This window comes from Trachymyrmex septentrionalis, unplaced genomic scaffold (assembly GCF_001594115.1).
Source record: "Trachymyrmex septentrionalis isolate Tsep2-gDNA-1 unplaced genomic scaffold, Tsep1.0 scaffold11, whole genome shotgun sequence".
NCBI lineage: Eukaryota > Metazoa > Arthropoda > Insecta > Hymenoptera > Formicidae > Trachymyrmex > Trachymyrmex septentrionalis.
In genome coordinates, this window is record NW_017304228.1 from 3,667,968 (window position 1) to 3,687,325 (window position 19,358).

At 31.4% G+C, this 19,358-nt stretch overlaps 3 protein-coding genes across 7 annotated transcripts in view; 2 read left to right on the forward strand and 1 right to left on the reverse strand.

Annotated features, from left to right (window-relative positions):
- The first annotated feature begins 201 nt into the window (after positions 1-201).
- LOC108750979 (pleckstrin homology domain-containing family M member 2) lies at positions 202-9,632 on the forward strand. Of its 2 annotated transcripts, none has more exons than XM_018490878.1 (9): positions 202-688; positions 3,753-3,948; positions 4,357-4,544; positions 5,038-5,232; positions 5,314-7,026; positions 7,167-7,391; positions 7,741-8,322; positions 8,429-8,548; positions 8,741-9,632. In XM_018490878.1, the coding sequence occupies exons 1-9, from the start codon at positions 389-391 to the stop codon at positions 8,855-8,857; spliced, it is 3,636 nt and encodes a 1,211-aa protein (XP_018346380.1). In that variant the 5' UTR covers positions 202-388; the 3' UTR covers positions 8,858-9,632. The 2 variants fall into 2 exon arrangements, with proteins under 2 accessions (XP_018346380.1, XP_018346390.1); XM_018490888.1 differs by lacking the exon at positions 202-688 and adding an exon at positions 2,877-3,364.
- A 1,355-nt stretch (positions 9,633-10,987) lies between these two features.
- On the reverse strand, positions 10,988-13,495 carry LOC108749287 (39S ribosomal protein L47, mitochondrial). 4 transcript variants are annotated; one of them, XM_018487906.1, is made up of 6 exons: positions 13,488-13,495; positions 12,737-13,012; positions 11,925-12,092; positions 11,628-11,842; positions 11,334-11,493; positions 10,988-11,233 (listed from the first exon to the last, which is right to left on the reverse strand). In XM_018487906.1, exons 2-6 carry the CDS (start codon positions 13,003-13,005, stop codon positions 11,092-11,094), a joined length of 954 nt encoding a protein of 317 aa, XP_018343408.1. In that variant the 5' UTR covers positions 13,006-13,012; positions 13,488-13,495; the 3' UTR covers positions 10,988-11,091. The 4 variants fall into 4 exon arrangements, with proteins under 4 accessions (XP_018343408.1, XP_018343394.1, XP_018343401.1 ...); XM_018487892.1 differs by lacking the exon at positions 13,488-13,495 and adding an exon at positions 13,247-13,440; XM_018487899.1 differs by lacking the exon at positions 13,488-13,495 and adding an exon at positions 13,240-13,440.
- Positions 13,496-17,965: 4,470 nt separating this feature from the next.
- Positions 17,966-19,358, forward strand: part of LOC108749509 (sodium channel protein Nach-like) — a 7,124-nt gene continuing 5,731 nt past the window's right edge. The window contains exons 1-2 of the mRNA XM_018488290.1: positions 17,966-17,975; positions 18,839-18,981. Coding sequence (XP_018343792.1) covers positions 18,843-18,981 — 139 coding nt within the window. The 5' untranslated portion in view covers positions 17,966-17,975; positions 18,839-18,842. The remainder of the gene's footprint in view (positions 17,976-18,838; positions 18,982-19,358) is intronic.

Here is a 19,358-nt window from a genome sequence, read left to right on the forward strand (position 1 = left end):
CCTACTTTGCTCTTTATTTATTGTTATTTATTTTGTATAAGAAGAGTCCTTCAATTTGTTAAATGAAAGAATTATATTATATTATAATCTTCTTTAATTTTTCAGGACTTATATATACCTATTCCTTTGACATAGTAATTCTTGAAAAGCTGCATTCAAAAATAGAAAAATAGAAAAGAAAACAAGAAGAGCAAGGGTGAAAGGAGAATGGGGGAAAAATGTTTCCACTATTTATCTTAAAAGATAGAGGCTGAACTGCTGGAGACATTCGCGGAGGAGGCAGAGGAAGAACGTCGACATAAAGACGCCGGGAAACGTCCTGTCGTGCAGTCAGTCCAAGTCAGTCGCAGCTTGAAAATCGCGGGTGACTTGCGCTCCGCTAAAATCAATGAGCACGTTCCGCGACGAGGCCGTCCGCGTCGACGACAGCGGCGCGACTTGTCAGCCGTGCGACATCAGCATCCGCGTCGTGGGTGCCGCCGCTTGGCCCGGCTTGCTCCGTCGTACTCTCGACACCGTTTTACGCGGCACGTATCAGCCGTTTTTACGTTGGTGCGACGTGGATCATGTAAGTGCGCGTGACGACGAGATGCCGTCGTCGTCAGGCCGCGAAGACATGGATCTCTGCACCGACAAGGTCCTCTCCAAGGGCCGGATTCTGCAGGAACTCACGAAGGCCGTCAAACTGGTGAGCGACTGATTGTCGTCGAATACCCGGTCCGCCAAGGCCGCCTTTCTATATATGTATGCATACCTGCTTGCTGCTATTATGTTGCCGCATGCGATGCACAAGCTTCGTGAATTGTGCAACGATTTGTACAGCTCCTTACGTACCTTTCTCCTCTTCTCTTGAAAGCATGGGTACCTCCTGCACCTAAGAGCGCTGATCGAACTGATAGTAGTTAATGATAGTCGTATGCCTTGGACATTACGTGGAGAAAAATAGTGGAGAAATCCGGGATTATTGTTGCATATAATCTCAGCGAGTTCGATCTCGGATGCTTATAGTCGCGAGAAATGTGTCTTATTACATCAATTGTGGTCTTGTCAGTCTCTGAGAGACAGCTATAGAAAACACTTTCGCGTGACTACGGCATCAAAGTCTATACTCGGCGATGTTGCACCGGTCTGTCATTCTTGACCTAATGCCAGTCGTCGCATTTCCGTCGCCAGGAGGATAAACGTGGAGATTATTTTATGGCACAAGATCAGACCTTGTTGATGTTTAATTATATTGGTTTGCAATTTTCGAATGTATTTTCAGGGTATCAATCATGAAACTTTATCCCTAGGATGGAAAGTGAAAAGTGAAAATTTTTTGAAATTAATGATCATTGAAATTAATGAAGAAATTTTTCACTTTTCACTTTTCATCTTAGGAAGACAAATTTTATGATTGATACCCAGATGTCAATTTCTGTCAATGTGTTTAACTCTTAATATGTATATACAATAATCTTCCAGTCTTCCATGGGTCATTTGTGTTTCAAGTTAATTTTCAACACTTTCACAAGAATACAAAAAGTATTAAATGACTCTTATACATATATACTTTAACATCTTTAGAAAGTATTTATAAGATTGTGTATTTAAAAAAATTGTATATAAATATTATAACTCATTAATTGATACGCCTAGTTTTTTGAAGAAAAGAAATGTGTATGGCACGAATGACCTAATCGCATGTATTGTATATATATGATGATTTTTCTTTTATTATATACCATGAGACATTCGTGTTCCAGATTAATTTTCTACACAAATATACAAAAATTATTAAATAATTCTTACATATACTTTGACATCTTTAAAAAGTATTTGTGAAATTGTGTATTTAAAAACAGGAAAGAATAAAGATCATTATTTAGCCAGGTGTTTCTAGTATTTAAAAAAAAGAGAAATTTTATTATATACGATACGGATAACCTATCATATATACTGAGAATTAACTTTAATCTCTGTTTAATCTTTTCATTTATCTAATTTTTATCTTCTAGTTCTAAGAATAAAACAAAATAAAATGTAGATTAAACCAAAGTAAATCTGAATTGATAGAAGTGATTCTCTATTTTTTATCAATATATAGGTTAACTTAATCTCAGCTGTTTAACTTACTTATCTTCTTCCAGTTTTAAAAATTAGAAAAAGAGTGAATTAAATCAATATTAAAGTTAATCTGGAATCGGGGAAATTAAGATTTCGAAATAGTGAACGAAATAGGAGCGATCTGCAAAAGTTTACCAGTTTTGCTCAATGTACTCGTTGCACGTATCGCTGTAACTGCTTGTCGCACGTGGTGTTTTTACACAGGCTTTCTTATGAATCATTTAGTCATGACGGACAGCCCGAAATAAGGCACGCACGCACACCGCAATTACTCTTATTATTTCAACAGCATCTCCGATCTGAGATATTTCGGGGCCCATTCAGTTCTGCTCTGATTTGATTAAAAATTTATGCATTTGATTAGAAATTTAGCCATGGAATGAATGGATTTTTGTATTATTTTAGAAAGTGCGACAAAAACGAGACAAACAATTGTTCGGTGAATCTGTTGAAAGCTATTCAATGATCCATGAAAACAAGAAGAGCTCGTGAATAAAAACTCTAGGTTACTTAAATGGACCAAAACGGAGATGAAATTTATTTTGTTTTGATCGTTTTTCATACATTGCGTAAAAAGGGAGAAAAAAATCGGAGTAGCCACACATGCTCAGAAGATGTATGTCATATTCCCATATCATGACAAAATTACCTTCCTAGAAAAAGAAGTAGAAAAAATAACAAAAAAAGGGTGACATACGCGCTCCTTGAATAGTTGTTTCGGAATATGTATACATATATATTTTGTTCAGGAGATGTATATGCGTGTCGTGACGTCGCAACCTGCTCGTGAGTTAATCGCGACGCAGCGGCTCCAAATCGAACTCTCGCACACAGAGAGAAGACGAGTGCTCGATCGCAACGTGTGAGCACTCCTTGGTCTTCGTACCGTTGTATCTTTAAATAAACGCAAAATTTTTCTCTGATAAAGAAACGCGCGACAAGCCTCGTTGGTTACGTTTTTCTATCTGTAACAAACGAGACCACGACGTTGCCGAGAAGTGAGTCACTTTCACTGAAACCAATGAAAGCTGCGCTGACATTTCATTGACAGCCCCGCGCGGATGTGCGTTGTGTATGGAACAGCTGATAAAAGCTCCGTCCTTTTTATCTGAAGCTTTCTTTTGTCATGTGTCCTTTTCACTCCGCGATTATTGATCGCGCACTTATTTTATTCTTCTCCGTGCGAAACGCCACTAAAAAGAACAGATCTAAAATTGACACTACAGTTTTGGATCACTTCTGGACTGTGTCAGTAAAAGTGAGGCAAATAGTGTTGGCTAAAAATGGATGTGCTCGTTCGAAAATAAAAGCATGATGTAAAAGTGTATTTCGCACTTCTTGTAAATAACCCCTTGCTTTTCACTGTTAAAAGTTTGTTTTGTAAGATGAGACTCTATAGGTTTGGTTTTTTGTCGTTGCACTCTGGACTGCATTAAAATTTATATCTTTATTTTATAGTGCATACAATGAGTGTAAACTAATTCAGCTAGAAAAGAACAAGATCTTGTGTGTCTAAATTTCATTGTATATTGAAAACATTCAGATTCATTATGTTACAGTCATATTTCTTTGTGCTTTGATTTAATACATTTTTATTTTGTTGCACATACATTTCTGTATTAATGAGAGTAATATGTCTCGAGCAGGTTTATGCCCAAAGTCTCTACGGTACCGTGGTCTTGGACGGCGATTCCTGGTTGGTCTATTGGCTGGATCGTGCATTACGCCATGGATTACGTGTAGAGCGACATGGATATTGGGGTACTGCTAGAGAGCTTAGTCACCAGGACACAGTCGTGGTCATACATGCACTCCAGAGTGTACTAACTTCTATAGGAAAAGGTATACTTTGAAGTCTTGTCACAGGAATACTATATTGAACAATAGCTTTATGTCTGTACTTTCTATTTTTCAACTCTCAGATTAAAATATATCTAAATAGACATATACATATAATTATAGCTCAATAACGGTATCTTATCATAAAGCTATTGAACAGATTAAAAATAACGATTTGTACTTTTGCTATTAAATCGTGTGTCTGCATTATATAAGCAATATATATATATATATATATATATACATATATAATTATATTTTATTACATTATCTTAGAAAAATTTCTGTAAATTATGAGACTTTAAGCATCTTATTTGAAAGTGCACATTTATTTATGAATAAAAATATCTAAACAAAAATATATTTTAATATTTTCTTTATTAATATTCTTGAATTATTCATGTTACACAGGTCGAGCATGGCTTTATCACACTCTAAGCGAAGGCAGTTTTGAGAGTTATCTGGCTTGTTTATTGCGAGACACGAAGACGTTGAAAAAACAGTACTTTCCACATGCACTCGTGAGAGATGCTGATAAGACCAATCAATTGATTAATCTTCTTGCTGGTCTGGAAAACGTGTCCTTCACATTGCAATTGGTATATTAACTTGATGTAATAAATAATAAATTATAAATAGTTTACGAAGCATTTAGCAAGCAATAACACTTTTATGCAGAACCGAATCAACTTTCTCCTTCTCTCTGTTCAATGTTCAGTACACCGTGTAATTTTTATTCTATTTATCCTTAAGCAGATACCAATATCACCCCCTGGTTACACTTATCATACTAATGAATAACATCAATCACAACAAGAATCACACATGTATATGCAGTTTGATAGATTGTTATATATAAAGCTGTAAGGGGCAAGAGATTATCATTTTATTTGCGATTATATACTTTATTTCGTATGAACTACATATCGCTCAGTTTGTTTATTCATGGAAAATTTCTGTAAACATGTTACTAAAAAAAGGATATTTATATAAAATTATCGGAATTTAGATTAATGTGTGTAGTCAATAATATTGTGATATACTGAGTAATAAAGCAATATTGTGTTATATGTATATATAAAAATTATACAGGATGTGACATATTTGGATATCTGCAATTACATGCCACAGAGGCCTATGAGCGTAAATCCATCGGGAACAGTCTTATCATTACATCTAAGGTCTTCTAGCGTTTCATCGAGCCTAGCTTCTCCGGGAGACAGTGGCGTCGCGTTTGATAGTGACATGGATATTGCAAATGAAACTGATGGAAGCAGTTACAAAGAGGTAAGATATAGATTTGGTCAAAACCGTACAAAAAAATCTCCATGTTCTTTGAATAACATTAGAATATGTCAACTTTAACAGGAGGATTATTCAATGGATGATATTCCTAAATACCGGAATAATAGGTACAAGACGATTATCAACAATCGTATGGAGGACAATAAGAATTTTGGATCTAGTGATTCGAGTGAGGATGGAAAAACGCCAATGCAATCACCGGCGATTACTAAATTTCAGACTGTTATGATGACAAAAAATGATATAGTTAATCAGAACGTAACGCGAAAAATGGATGACAATGAAATGAATTGCTCCAGTTTAGAGACTCTTAAAGACTACGATTTCTACAGTAAGAGTCTGGATGAAAGCAAATTAGATAAAACAAACAAAATTGATAATGACGTAAAGGACTTTAGTAAGAGAAGCACTTATTACAGTGAAAGTCCTGCTTATAGCTTTAAAAAGAATATAGATCCTCGTAATTCTTATTTAATCAATAATGATACGAATCTATTAGAGCTGAGTATGACAATCTCTGACTGTGACAACATGGATGCACCTTACGGGATCCTGAATACGATCAATATGACCGACGCCAGCATTCTATCTTCCTCCAGTTCAGAGGGCATAGTACAACGTAGGCAGCGTAAAAAAAAGCGAGGCGAAAGTAAGAAACGAGTCAGCTTTCACGAAGACATACTGAAAACGATGAAACTGGAAGATGATGAAAATTTTGCCGATTTCTCCATGAGTTTCTTGCTACCTAGTTCCGTTTTAAAGAGGGACGCTCAGAAAGGCAGGTACAGTTGGTGCGCGCATGGAGATTCGCCGTACATTCAGAAGAATGAAAATGCTGGCAGGAACGTGCACTCGGATTGCTACTCAGACTGTTTCTCATCGTCATCGTCGAGTGCGTTTGACGGTGATGGAACTGATAAACAAGAATTGTCAAAATTGTGCATTGATATGCCATGTCAACGCAATTGTAGGTGCAACTGTAATTTATCGTTATTAGAGCGTGGGGCGCCAGAAGGTCAAGAGGATCCGGGCAAGAGTTTGAGGCCTAAGATGGAAATAGAATTGGGAGAGAACGAGGCCCAGGAAGCCTATATCGTCGAAAAGGCATGCGGTAACATTGTTGAAGATCCACCATCCAAACTGGAAATGCCGCAATCATTGACTCCGAAGAAATATGCGAATGATTGGTCGGATGCGGATAGTGTAACAACATCCTCCGAGCTGGAGGAACGCAGGAGTAGTCGACACTTAGTCTCACCGTCGAAGAAGCGCAATATGACGGCGATACTAACGGGCGAGAGTAGTAGTAAACTCTTGGCGCCGCCTTTGCGCCAGGCACCATCAAAAACGTCGTTACTGAGCAGATTTCTGAAATCGATTACTGAGAGAAAGTTCGAAATTAAAAAGAACAAGAAACCGCCGAAGGCGAATACTTTATATATCAAAGGAATTAAGATGAGCTATGATTCTTTCAAAGATTTTAACGATAATCTCGATAGAGAGATCCAAGAGAACGTGGCTGCCGAGAAACAGGAATTCAGTGGTGAGAAAGTAAGCCTAAAATTGCGTGAACTTTTCAAGAGACATATCTATCGTGACAAAACGGAGGAGCTATATAAAGTATACAAAGTGCGAAGTTCGTATATGACAAACGGCGAAAGCAAACCGATGATCGCGTTATTAACGGACAAGACGCTATACTTAACTAGCTCAAAAATGGACCATTCTTACAGTAATCAATTCGTTATTCCTTATAATGAGCTAGATGTTATTATGGTAAGAAGTATTTAAATAATTATACTTATATTTCTTGTAACTTATTTATCGTTTTTTATGTACACAATCTTATTTACATATTTATTTATCTTGATGTATCATGTATTTCGCTAAAATTGATAAACGTTTGTTTTTTATAGATTGGCCCAAATGCACAAAGTATTTTAATTTCCAACGCCGATTGCGAAATGCAATATCTATTCTCCACCGGCAGCTCACAAACTACCTCTGAATTAATCAGCCACTTAGAGATGGCCATGAGACGATCGCCGACGAAACCAAGGCTTCCTGCTGTTAAAGAATTGAATTACGAAGATATGCACATTCTGAGGAATTCAATTCTCATTGACACAGCTGTGCATCCAGTGCGTACACTATATTTAGAGATTATAATAAAATAGTTTCGTTTCTTGAAAAATTCATAAGCTCTCAAAATAGATTAGAAATAAATATATCAATCGAGAAATCACATTTAAAAAAATTTTATTTGTTATCTTGATAATTAAATTAAAAATTTTATTAAAATAGAATTTACTTTAACGCAGTAAAATATTTTGTATTTTTATTTAGTGATTATAAGTTCTAAAAAGTTCTAAAAAAAAATATTAGTATAATATTGTTTATTTTATATTATTTCTTCAATTGCAGACATTTTATATATCGATATCTGTTATGTTGCAAAATCTATTTTTAATTCTTTTATTATCTTTATAGGATGAGAAAATAGAACATTATAGCCTTATTTATATGGAAGACGAACACATGTCACCGCCTAGTACACCATGTGGACCGATGAAAGAAGGTGATCTGATGTTCCGGCCACATACTTACCAACACTTGCATCCGAATGCACCCACGCATCCCTGGGAGGCCGGATATTTTGTACTAAAAGGTGGAGTGGTTTACATGTTCACGGATTCGAATCAGCGGCTTCCCAAACGTGCGATACCGTTAAAAGGCGGCTTATGCCAAGGCTGCAGGAGGATTCCCAATTCTCATCGACCACATACTTTTGAAATACTGTTAAAGCCCAACAAGTCATATCAATTTGCTGCTCCGGACGAATACGTAGCTTCCGAGTGGTTACAGAGCTTCGTTCAAAGCGCATCAGGTCTATTTGATAGTACAGAAAAAAAAGAGCCGTTACCTTGCAGTCTTATTACGACCACGAAACATCTAGTGGCAATGAAAGAGATTCATCCTGGTACGCAGAGAGGCCAAACGCTCTCATGCGCTTCCATCAAGGATCTAGCAACGTTCAGGGTGCCATTGCTACAGCAATCGTGGTGTATTCTGGTAAATATATATTAGTCAAAAATAGAATATATGCATAGAGTTGTTAATTCTATGTTTTGTCGCTAATTGGAATTTTCCAATGAAGTTTATTATCATATATTTGTAGGAATTCGCGTGTCGAGAAGTACATGAAAGTAGCGGCGATTGGGTTATATACTTCACAAATTATACTGAGCTTTGTGCTTTTAAAGAGGTCTTGGAAACATTGTGGACCGATGCAAACTTGGTAAGATATAACGCAAGCAACATATTATAATTAGAGTTCTTATAACTGAGCCATGAATAATTTTGTCAAAATTCTACGAGAAAGATATATAGTATATTTCTTTCTTGTAAGGTTTTATCAAAATCGCTCGTGGCTAGACTTTATATTTGTAATATTAAATACAAGTGCTAATATAATTTCTCAATTTTTAAGGGCGAGTTTCCTATGGCAACACTTCCACCGGAGGATAAATTGCAGCGACGCTGCTCGGATGCCAGCAGAGATTTGGAACACGCTTGGCGGTACTTGCTGCCACCAGCTTTAGAATAAATGGAAAATTTACCGATGGACAATATATACACCGTCATTTGAGAAATTATTTTATCATATTGCCATAAAAGAGACTTATAAAATAAAACATAAAGCAGAACTCTCGTAACAACGCACGCGAATATCTAGGTAACTATGAATTCGAAAATTCAAACACTAATATATCATATACCAAAGAGATATAAATCGCTTATACAACATAATACAAATCTTTGCTTCTGTTGCAAAAATTAAGTGCCATATATCTGTCACTTGGAACTAGAACAATCGGTGTTATTTTGTGGCTTATAAGTAGAATCGTAGATGTCCTTATTTGGCATAATATAATATTTCTAATTTCAAGATACAAATATATGTGCAGCATATTCTCTCTATATATTGCGGTGTTGATGAGAGATTGAGCATTACCTTGCATATAAGTTGCCTCAAACATATAGATAACTATTTAGGGAAATCGCAAAATGGTGCATTATCTTTCTTGTAGCGTAAGCCACCATAATAAGCTATTATTAATTTATAATAATACGCAGAGAATGTAATATAATGATAACTGTGAGACATTATTGATTACTATATGAATGTCTATATATTCACATATATTTGAAGAGACGAACCAGTATGCATTTGAATACGCACGATTGATATTAAAGTAGATATTAAAGTAGATATCTCTCATCTGAGATGATATTATAAAACTCAGAATCACTTAAAGCAGCTTTGACAAAGAATAATAATACTTTATAAATCGCTTTTAAAATTTACATATAATTTAACATTCCTACTGCTATTTATAATTATAAATTAGTTTTACTTTTAGTATCAAAATTTTCTATGTATCACCTTGTGATATGTAATCTTAAAGTTTTAAAATTTTATTCGTATCTATTAATTTTTTAAATGTACAAGTGCAATGCGAGTATAATAATTGTATTATATGCATTATGTATTAATTTAGTTTAATATAACGTAATATATTAGGTTTATTAAGTTAGTTCAAATATAGGTTTTATCAATTTATGTTGTATTATGCGTATATTAAAATTTTTTAATAATTATTTTATAAAATAATAGCAAATTAAAGTTACACAAAGATTATACCAAATTGATTATAAATAATTTATGGTTCAAAAATTATTGAGTTTTAAATATACTTAATAAGACATGAGAGAGAAACGATATATAAGAAAAGCTGTACATGAAAATAAATTTTATTTGTGATATAATAATACTACTATCTATAATATACATTAATATCGTTGGGCATAAGATATTTGTTAGGATCTTTTAAGTTATAATCTTATGTTACCAAAGCTACATGAACAGATGCATTCCGAATATTTTTGTGAATAAGTATTTGACTTCTGGTGCAGCATTATTTCATGTAGCTTCGTACGTGATTGTGATACACTGTTAAGTAATAAATGTCAATGTTGTTAAGTTCATGAGATTCCTATCAGATTTATGTAAATTAAACAAATAAGTACTACGCGAAGATGAAATTGATTTTATATGTTAATGCTGTGTGAAAAGTATGCGGAATTAAATTTTCTACAAGTTACAGCCAGCATGTTTTAAATATTACATCCGTACACCTTTCACACACACAAATTCTGTATCACCGTACACAACCAAGTTATGATGCAAGTTATGATAAATAGAAAATTAATAAAAGTATATAAAGAGAAATTTCATTGAATAATTTTTATTTTGTTCATCTTTTTACATTACATATTTGAAAATGTAATATATTTTCAGAAAGAAAGAGAATGAAGCATTTTTAAATTCATAATTTATACAAGTTTAAATAATATATAACAGTAGATTTTTTTTTAATCTTATATTTTATATTCTTTTATTTTTGTGTGTCATATTCTTAATTCTCTCGATACAGTATATATATATTTCATGTACTATTTAAGAGATTCTAAAGTTTCTGATAATATAATTTTTAGATCTATACATGATTTATGATAAATAGAAAATTAATACAAAATATATAAAGAAAATTTGATCGAACTATTTATGTATTGTTTGTCTTTTTACATCACATACAAACTACTTATGTGGTTATTATATAATTAATTTAAAATGTTTTGAAATGTAAACCATAAGATATATGATTTAAAAAATACATATATAAACTACGTATATATATTTATATACTGTATTAGCGATCGAATATCTCACAAATACATTAACAAATGTTTAATAATTTGCATTAACAGAAATTGCACCTACACAGGTACAATATGGCCTCTTGCTTTTTTGGATGTTTTAATCTTTTCTACGTCAACATCCGGAAACTGTTCTTTTACAGCTTCCAAATCCAGATTCGGGAATTTTCTGATTAACATTGCAACATGATTTTTGTTACGTCTGAAAAAGTTTTTTTTTTTAATAGAAATAAATTGATTGAGAGATATATTATGTCGCATGTGTATGTATTAAGTAAATAGCAAAGGTTATTTCTACGTACGTTCTTGCTTTGCGTTTCTTATTCCACAGTTGCTCTCTGTACAAGCGTAGAAACTTGCGAGTTGCATATCCACCGAAGCCAAACAAATGTGTCTTATACCATCTCGTATTTATAAACTTTGGAATAGAATACTGACCCATTTGATAATAAAATCTTATACCTACAAAGAGATATAGAGCTAATATTATTTTATTTTCTTTGTCTATGTAATTTCTATTGTTATCTTTTTACTAAACATTTTTAACTTTAAGTATATACATAGAAAGTTATACATAAGTGGTATAGATCTTATACCTAAGCAATTATAAACAAATTTTCCAGGACGCTCTCCTGTCTCCCCTGTCTCAAGCAAATGATATGCTCTGTTTCTTTCACGAACGACCGACTCCAAGTTACTCATACTGTCTTGAACTTTGTCCAAACGTTCAGGATTTGGAAAGATCTCGACTGCATTGTTACAAGCTTCTTCCATAGTCATAAGCATATTACGTTCCTTCAATAAGACGAACCTATATAAGTTTAAACATATAAATCTATAAGTCACTAGCATCTAAAATTTAACAAACATAACTCAAGATATGCAAGTTTCACCATAATTTGTGGAGATCCGAATTGCTCTTCAATCTCAATTCATCCTTTTTCCAAGATCGACCAACTCGTATTCCATTCTTTCCCCAATTTTTTGGATCATCAAAAAATTCCATCAAATCACAGCGTTCTGATGTAAGATGTATAAACGCACAGTGCAAAGTAGGTGTGCTGCATTTGTAAAGAAAACACATTAAAAGATATAAAATCTAAAACCTTCAACCTTCATTCTTATTATTTTTTAATCCTCCAAATGTCAAAATCTGTAATATAATTACTGAAGTTGGATTTGTGTAAGATCCATTTATGTGAATTAAAAGGTATTAGTTACAAGAAATCAAAATGACATAACTCGTATAAAAAGAATGAAAACAAAGTTTATTTTAATAATAATAATCATATTTGCAAATATAATATAAAAAAATATTAAATGGATTCAATAGATCCACTATCAGCTCCGGAGAGTTAAAGCAAAATTTAACATCAAACCCGTCTATTTGTACCAGTTTTATTTGTGTCATATAAAAATTTCGTTTAGTGTCAACAAATCCACGTTTAGTATCGGGTATGTAATATAACCTAACATGGTAATATAACCTTAATCTCATTTTATATATGCCAAATGATCAAAAAATCACTTATTAAAAAGTTTTAATATGTTAAAAAAATTAAATATTTACATTAGACGGTGAAAGCATTTTTAATATTCTTTTAAACTAAGACAAAACTACAAATATGCATTGTGGATCAGAGCACCGGTAGATTGTACGAAATGTCACAAAATATAAGTAACGCAGCTCGAGAGGAAAACAAACCTGCGAAGAAATGCACGTTTAGGAAACTCAATAACACTCGAGGTCAAAGACAAATTCGTGAATAATTTTGTTATGCCATTCATGCTCGTTTTGATCTGTACAGCCTTCATAAACGCTGCCATTTTTTTCCGTCTATCTCTCAAGAGCCTCGAGGGAACTTTCCCGACTCTGCGACCTGCGTTCGAAAATCCCAATACCGACCGGAATCCCGAGAGAGCCTCTGAGGGAGAAAGTGGCAAACTGCTCCTTCTCTGATTGGACGCGGTCATTGAAACTCTACTCATAGGCCTATTCTTTTTAGCCGAACTTTTGCACCAGTTCATATTTCTTTTTCTTCTTTCCTCCTAGAAAGAAAAGAAAGAAAACTGAACTGGTGCAAAAGTTTAGCTAAAAACAATCCTTATAATGACGCATAATAGCTTTTTCTTCTTCAAACTTAATAGCCATAAAAATGACGATTTCGGCCAGAATCGCAAATAAAATGTAAAATCAGAATACAATACACCGAACCGGTGAGTGGGATGAAATAATAATGCAATCGGGACAAATAATACAACGCAGTTGCACAGTCAAAGCCAGAAATGCTTTTCAACAAATGGTGATGCAACACCCGAAGCGAGGCGAGACGTGCATCCGTCTCGCTTACTTTCTCGCGACACAATACGCACGATAGCCCCTATCACGGAGTAAAAGATCAAACTTAAGAGGCCGGTCACGAAAAAAATGGGCTCAAAACACAGTGTAGGAAAACCTATGGAAAATCCGGCAGATGCGATTTTAGTGCCATCGCATCTTGCGGGAAAAGTTAGAAGTATCGCCTGGTCACACATATATATGTAGTAGTATGTATGGCTTAGTTTCCACCGAGGGTTTAAACCAAATGTAAGAACCAACTACAGTTGCATTCCCCTGTCGTTCGACTGTAAGGGCCTGCGCATAATATATCAATTATTAGGAACAGGAATAAATATTAAAATTTCAACCTATCAGATACCAATTATATCGGAATACACGGTTTCTGATAAGTTGAAATCTTAATATTTATTCCTATTCCTAATATTACCTCCATTGTGCCGGGTACCAAACTGTTCGAGATAAGCCGAACCTGATAAAACAACAGGATTTTAAAGAATTATACTTTTATACTAAAAAATTTATTATATAAAATTTAACAATTTTTATTTTTCCGTATTTTTCAAAATTTTTAATTATTAATATCCCGCTAATATGAGGATACCCATTCGACTTATTTCGAATTTTTTGTACTCACACATTTTTAATTAAATTCATGTAATCACATTCATGTAATAACATTGTTAAAAGAATATGAAGTATTTTGATAAATAAAAATCTAAGTCGACAAAGATCAAAATTTGTTAAATATAATCTCATAATATCTGTATGTATTTTATCATAGAAAAATATGTATACATATAAATTAATAATTAATAATATTCTGTAATTACGGGATGTCCAATACCTAAAATTGATTTTAAAAATAACAGTTAGAAAATGAAATATATACATTTGTAACCATATTTTGATTAGAGCGATTATCAAAAAATAAGCAAATTTTGTGTATAAAATTTAAAGTTATTTACTTAATAATTTGAATTTATAATTTGAAATAATAATCATTATATATTAATATTAATTTCGTCTTTAGTATTATATGATTAATATTAATATTAATATATTATAATAATCATATAATACTAATTCCTATTGTTAAATTAAGACAGTAATATTACTAACATTATTATTATTAGTGAGAGAACATTTAATAAAATAAAGAAAGTTATATGTTAAAATATACACCACTAAATTAATTTCGTAATTTGACTTTAAAATACAATTGTCATTGATTCATTGACAAAATTATTACTTTCATCAGTAACTGCAGACGAGAAAACTCGGGATTTATTCCGATTCTGTACAAGAATCTGCGAAGAGATATCAAATTAGATTTCGCGAATAGACTTCACGAAAAGCGACGAGGACGCTCCATGATGAAAATAATTTCGATTTTCCATCGATACAAATCACGCAATCACTAGCATCCATCTGACGCGAGAGATAGCAATAAGACCTTTACATATAATAAATTGATCACTAAAATATACTTGCAATTCTGTAATGTTACCAATGTGAATTGCAAAAAGCAAGCAAGAGGTAATTATTTAATCATTGCCTCAGTCAAAGTTCCAATCTTCATGATTTATTTAATAAATTTGTATATACTAATAAATGCGAAACAAAATTGATGATTATTCTAAACATCAAATTTGTAATTAGAAGTTACTTAAAATTATTAATAACTTTTTTTAACTATTTGAAATAAAATCCAAATTAAAAAAAAATTTTGAAATTAAATATTTATCAAACTTAGGTCAATAAACAATTTTTGTTATTATATGTATCGTCGATTTTGTATAATTTACATCAATTACACAACAATTTGCTTTACTGCGACAAGACAAATGCTATCTGAATAGAGATTTAATACAGATATATGTATTTTAGTAAATGTACAATTTATTAGTAATCGTTGGGCAATTTACAAAAATAACTATAATGGCATTTATCTAAACATAGTTTACATAAACTTTATATTACATACGTACTTAATACTATTATGCATACATTTATTTACAATAAAATTAATTACAATATTAACGCGTTACATAATTTCGGCGGGTACAAAATTTTACAAGAAAGTTTAATTTCAGGGTCAACATGAATGGGAACTTGAACGGCACTCCCGAAACAAACGCGCGACGAACCGGCTGCGATTCGTTCACTTTCAATTAAATCGGCGGACGAAGGTACTTTAGCTTGCTCGTTGTTGGATTTTTACACGAAGAGAATAATTTTACTTGATATCTAAAAATTTATCTAAATATATTATTCAGATAGATCTAAAAATTTTTAGATTCAAGAATCCTTAGATACAAAGAATTAAGGTATAAAACTATAAAGGCTATGTCCCAAAATTGCAAACCATCGAGAATATATTTGCCACATTATCTTATATATCAGTAGATATGCATTGATCCCCCAGGTTGGGGGTTAGACATTATAGACATTATTTCGAAACCTCTCCTCTTAATGCAAGAAATCCATGTAAATGTCACAAGTTTATTCCAAAGAATACAATTAATTTAAGCACAGGCTCTAAATTGTAAATATATCAACAATATAATTATTGCAATATAATATTGCACTACGTTAATGAATGCTGCAGAAAATTCTAAGTATATCACGTTGTTTCATATTATTTTATCGATTAATGCTGTCAAAAAATGATTTTTTGTTTAATATTTATTAATATAAACATTCCGTATTTAAGAAATTAAACTTTTGTTTGATATGTGATGTATAATGTCTAATAATGCAAAGAATTATTAATGTATTGTAAAACACACACACACACACACACACACACACACACACACACTCACACAAAATATTATTAACAATTATTAAAACATTTAACACATAAAGTATAGTATTTCAAAAATTTTCCGTTTCTTTTTTATCGCAAAAAAGTTATAAAAAGATATATTAATGCCTATATACTTATAAATTATTCATGATATTGCCAGGGAAACGATGAATGACACAGTTTTACATCTTGCGATAGCAAGCGATTGCAAGCGTAGTGTAGTAGCGGAATAGTAATTAAACGATACCAAATACACGATCTGATTTTGCTGCTCTTTTATCATAATAGGAATCAATGCATGCACGAATTGATTGCACGCGCGTTTTACAATTCCCTAGTCCCAATGTAAAGCGCAAATTACGATTGACGTCATTTATAGCGTACAAGTGCTTGAAATATTATTATACCTGCACTTGTCTGTAACATAGTGTGATTGCATTACGAGAGTTTTCATTTTATGTTGCATATCCGATTGTAATATTTTCTTTCGTTTGATATAATCAATTGCTCGCGTTTTGCGATTATTAAAGTGAGTGAACTGCATACAATATCACTTAAAAGATTATAATTGTAAATAATTAATTTATTATATTTTATTTTTTTGCTTTTAGAATTCTGCAAAATTTAAATCATTGTATAGTTGTTTGATAATTCTTTGACGTTGAAAAATATTCTAAGGATATTAAATATCCTCTGTCTGCAAAATTGCATAACGTATCTATAATTGAATTCATTTTTATTTATACATCTCTTGGTTTTGCGTTTTGATCCCTATTTAAAAAGTAGAAGCCAATTGATATAGGTAAGTACATATAGAATTGTTGATCAAAAAATATAAATAGTATAAAGTACGTTTCTATCATAAATTTTAATTTTACTTGAATTAATTAAAAATTGTAATTTTACAAAATATATATATTTGAGATGTATCAAGACATCCGATATTTTACTTCAATATTTTTATGCATTGTTATATTTATACAGCGAGTGATAGTTAAGTACTCCAAAAGATTTTAAGGGATTCCTCAGATTAATTCAAGATGAAAACTTCATTATATATATCATTATATATATTCAAAACAGCATAGTTTCAAGCATACAAAATTAAAAGACAAATTTAATTTTTTTCTAAAAAAACCTTCGAAAAAACTACTGAAGCTATTTTGATAAAATATTAAATATGCATAAAGTTTCATCAAAATAATCCGAATTAGTTTTAAAATTTATGGAAAAAAAACTTATTTAGAAAAAATTTTTTTTTCAACTTTGACACCTTGTATTTTTAAAATTAAGTTGGAATATATATCAAGTTTTCGGCTTTATCTAATATGAAAAATTACTTCTTAAAATCTTTTAGAGTACTTAACTGTCACCTTATATAGAATAGAAAAAAGTTTTTAAATAATTTTTACTACATTTTTATTACATATTTTTCTTACAATTATTTTTTTTAATCTTATAAATAATCTAATTTCAAGATTAATTTGAAAACTTGCATACATACTATAATGTGAATAATAAATACAAAATATCTTAAATAATTATTTACTCTAGGCTGGAATTAACTAATTTCTGTGTTATATATTTTAAAAACGGATAATAAATGTTGTGGGTTGAAAGAAATAAAGTTAAACCTAAGAACAATACTTTTATTAAGCAAGCATGGATGACAAAAGTTTCGGAGAAATCACCGCGCTTGAAGACAATATTAAAGTATTTAAAATTGTATTGTAGTTATTCCAGTGTAAACAGTTTAAAATATCTTGTCGATTCTCAAAGACCTTGGTTTGAAAGGTAAACTCAATCAAAATCACATTTATTTACAGTATGATTAATGTGTGCACAATTAAATACAGGATTATGTAGGAATTTCTAGACATATAAACGCAAAAATTTATATTAATAAACAGATATAAATATCATAAAAAGCATGTTACTAGATTTGACTTTTTCAAAACAAATATGGCTTTTTTAACTTTTGCTTTAATTAATAATGAGTTTTACTTTTGCATTAAATATTAAATATTCTAATATATTAGGTAATTAAAGTAAAGTTACAAATTTTTTTCGGAAACACGGCATTATTGAGAAAAATTGTTCAGATAAAAATTGTAGGGGTCGAAAAGATTTATCTATTTACTGATCTTATCAGTTTAACTTGGGTGGCGTCGCCAAGGTCACGTCGATTTTTTGAAATAAAACACCCTACTTTAAATTTCCACAATTTAATAGCTGAAGTCGAGAGCTTTCCAAAACACTGTAATAGAATTTTTGAGTACTTTTTGAATTACAATGCTTGAAAGTTATTAAAGTCCGGCATTAACATTACCCAAGATGTCCGACCGACGGCTAAAATCTCTTAAATGTTGTTCAGGATCATGTTCTGGATATTATTTGTCAGGATTAAAGCTATTGGAGATTATTCTTCTTATTTTCATTTTTGTACTAAAAATTCATTTTTACAGAAAACAATTCAAATATTAACGCCCAAATATACGAGCAATACAAGATATTTTATAAAAATCTTAAAATTAATTAACATATGCTCTCATATATTTGCAATATTTTGCTGTGCAAATTTCAAGCGTTATTTATTTATATCATTATATTATTTATTTTTACGTTGCACTTGTTGTGTAATTAAATATATCTTTCAGAATTATGTGGATTATTATACATTGCATAATTGTATCTGTTCTGGTGAGTATGGTTCATACTTCCTATCAAGAATTTGTATCAGCACCTTTAGTAACTTCCAGGGATGCAAATGATATTAAAACGTCTCATTTATTCTTTCCAGGTATAAAAAGATTAAGATATTTCTTTACCTTATATGTGTGCATGCAATTTATTTATAAAGATTTATTTGATTTTTTATAGTATAGTATATTAATAAATAGTTCATTTAACTAGGATTATTTATCTTCTAACATTTTTCTGGATGGAATCAATCGTAATAATTACGAAAATATTCAAATTGATATATTTATACATATATGTTTAAGTAAAGAAGCTTTCTTTGTTGTAGATATTAAAATTGAATAAGAAACAGAATTACAAAATATAAAAAAATATAGAGAAATAAAATAAATAAATTAATTAAATGTATTAAAAGAATTAAACAAATTATTGGCAATTAAAGACAAAAAAATAAATTTTTATCTTTTTTATTTTTAA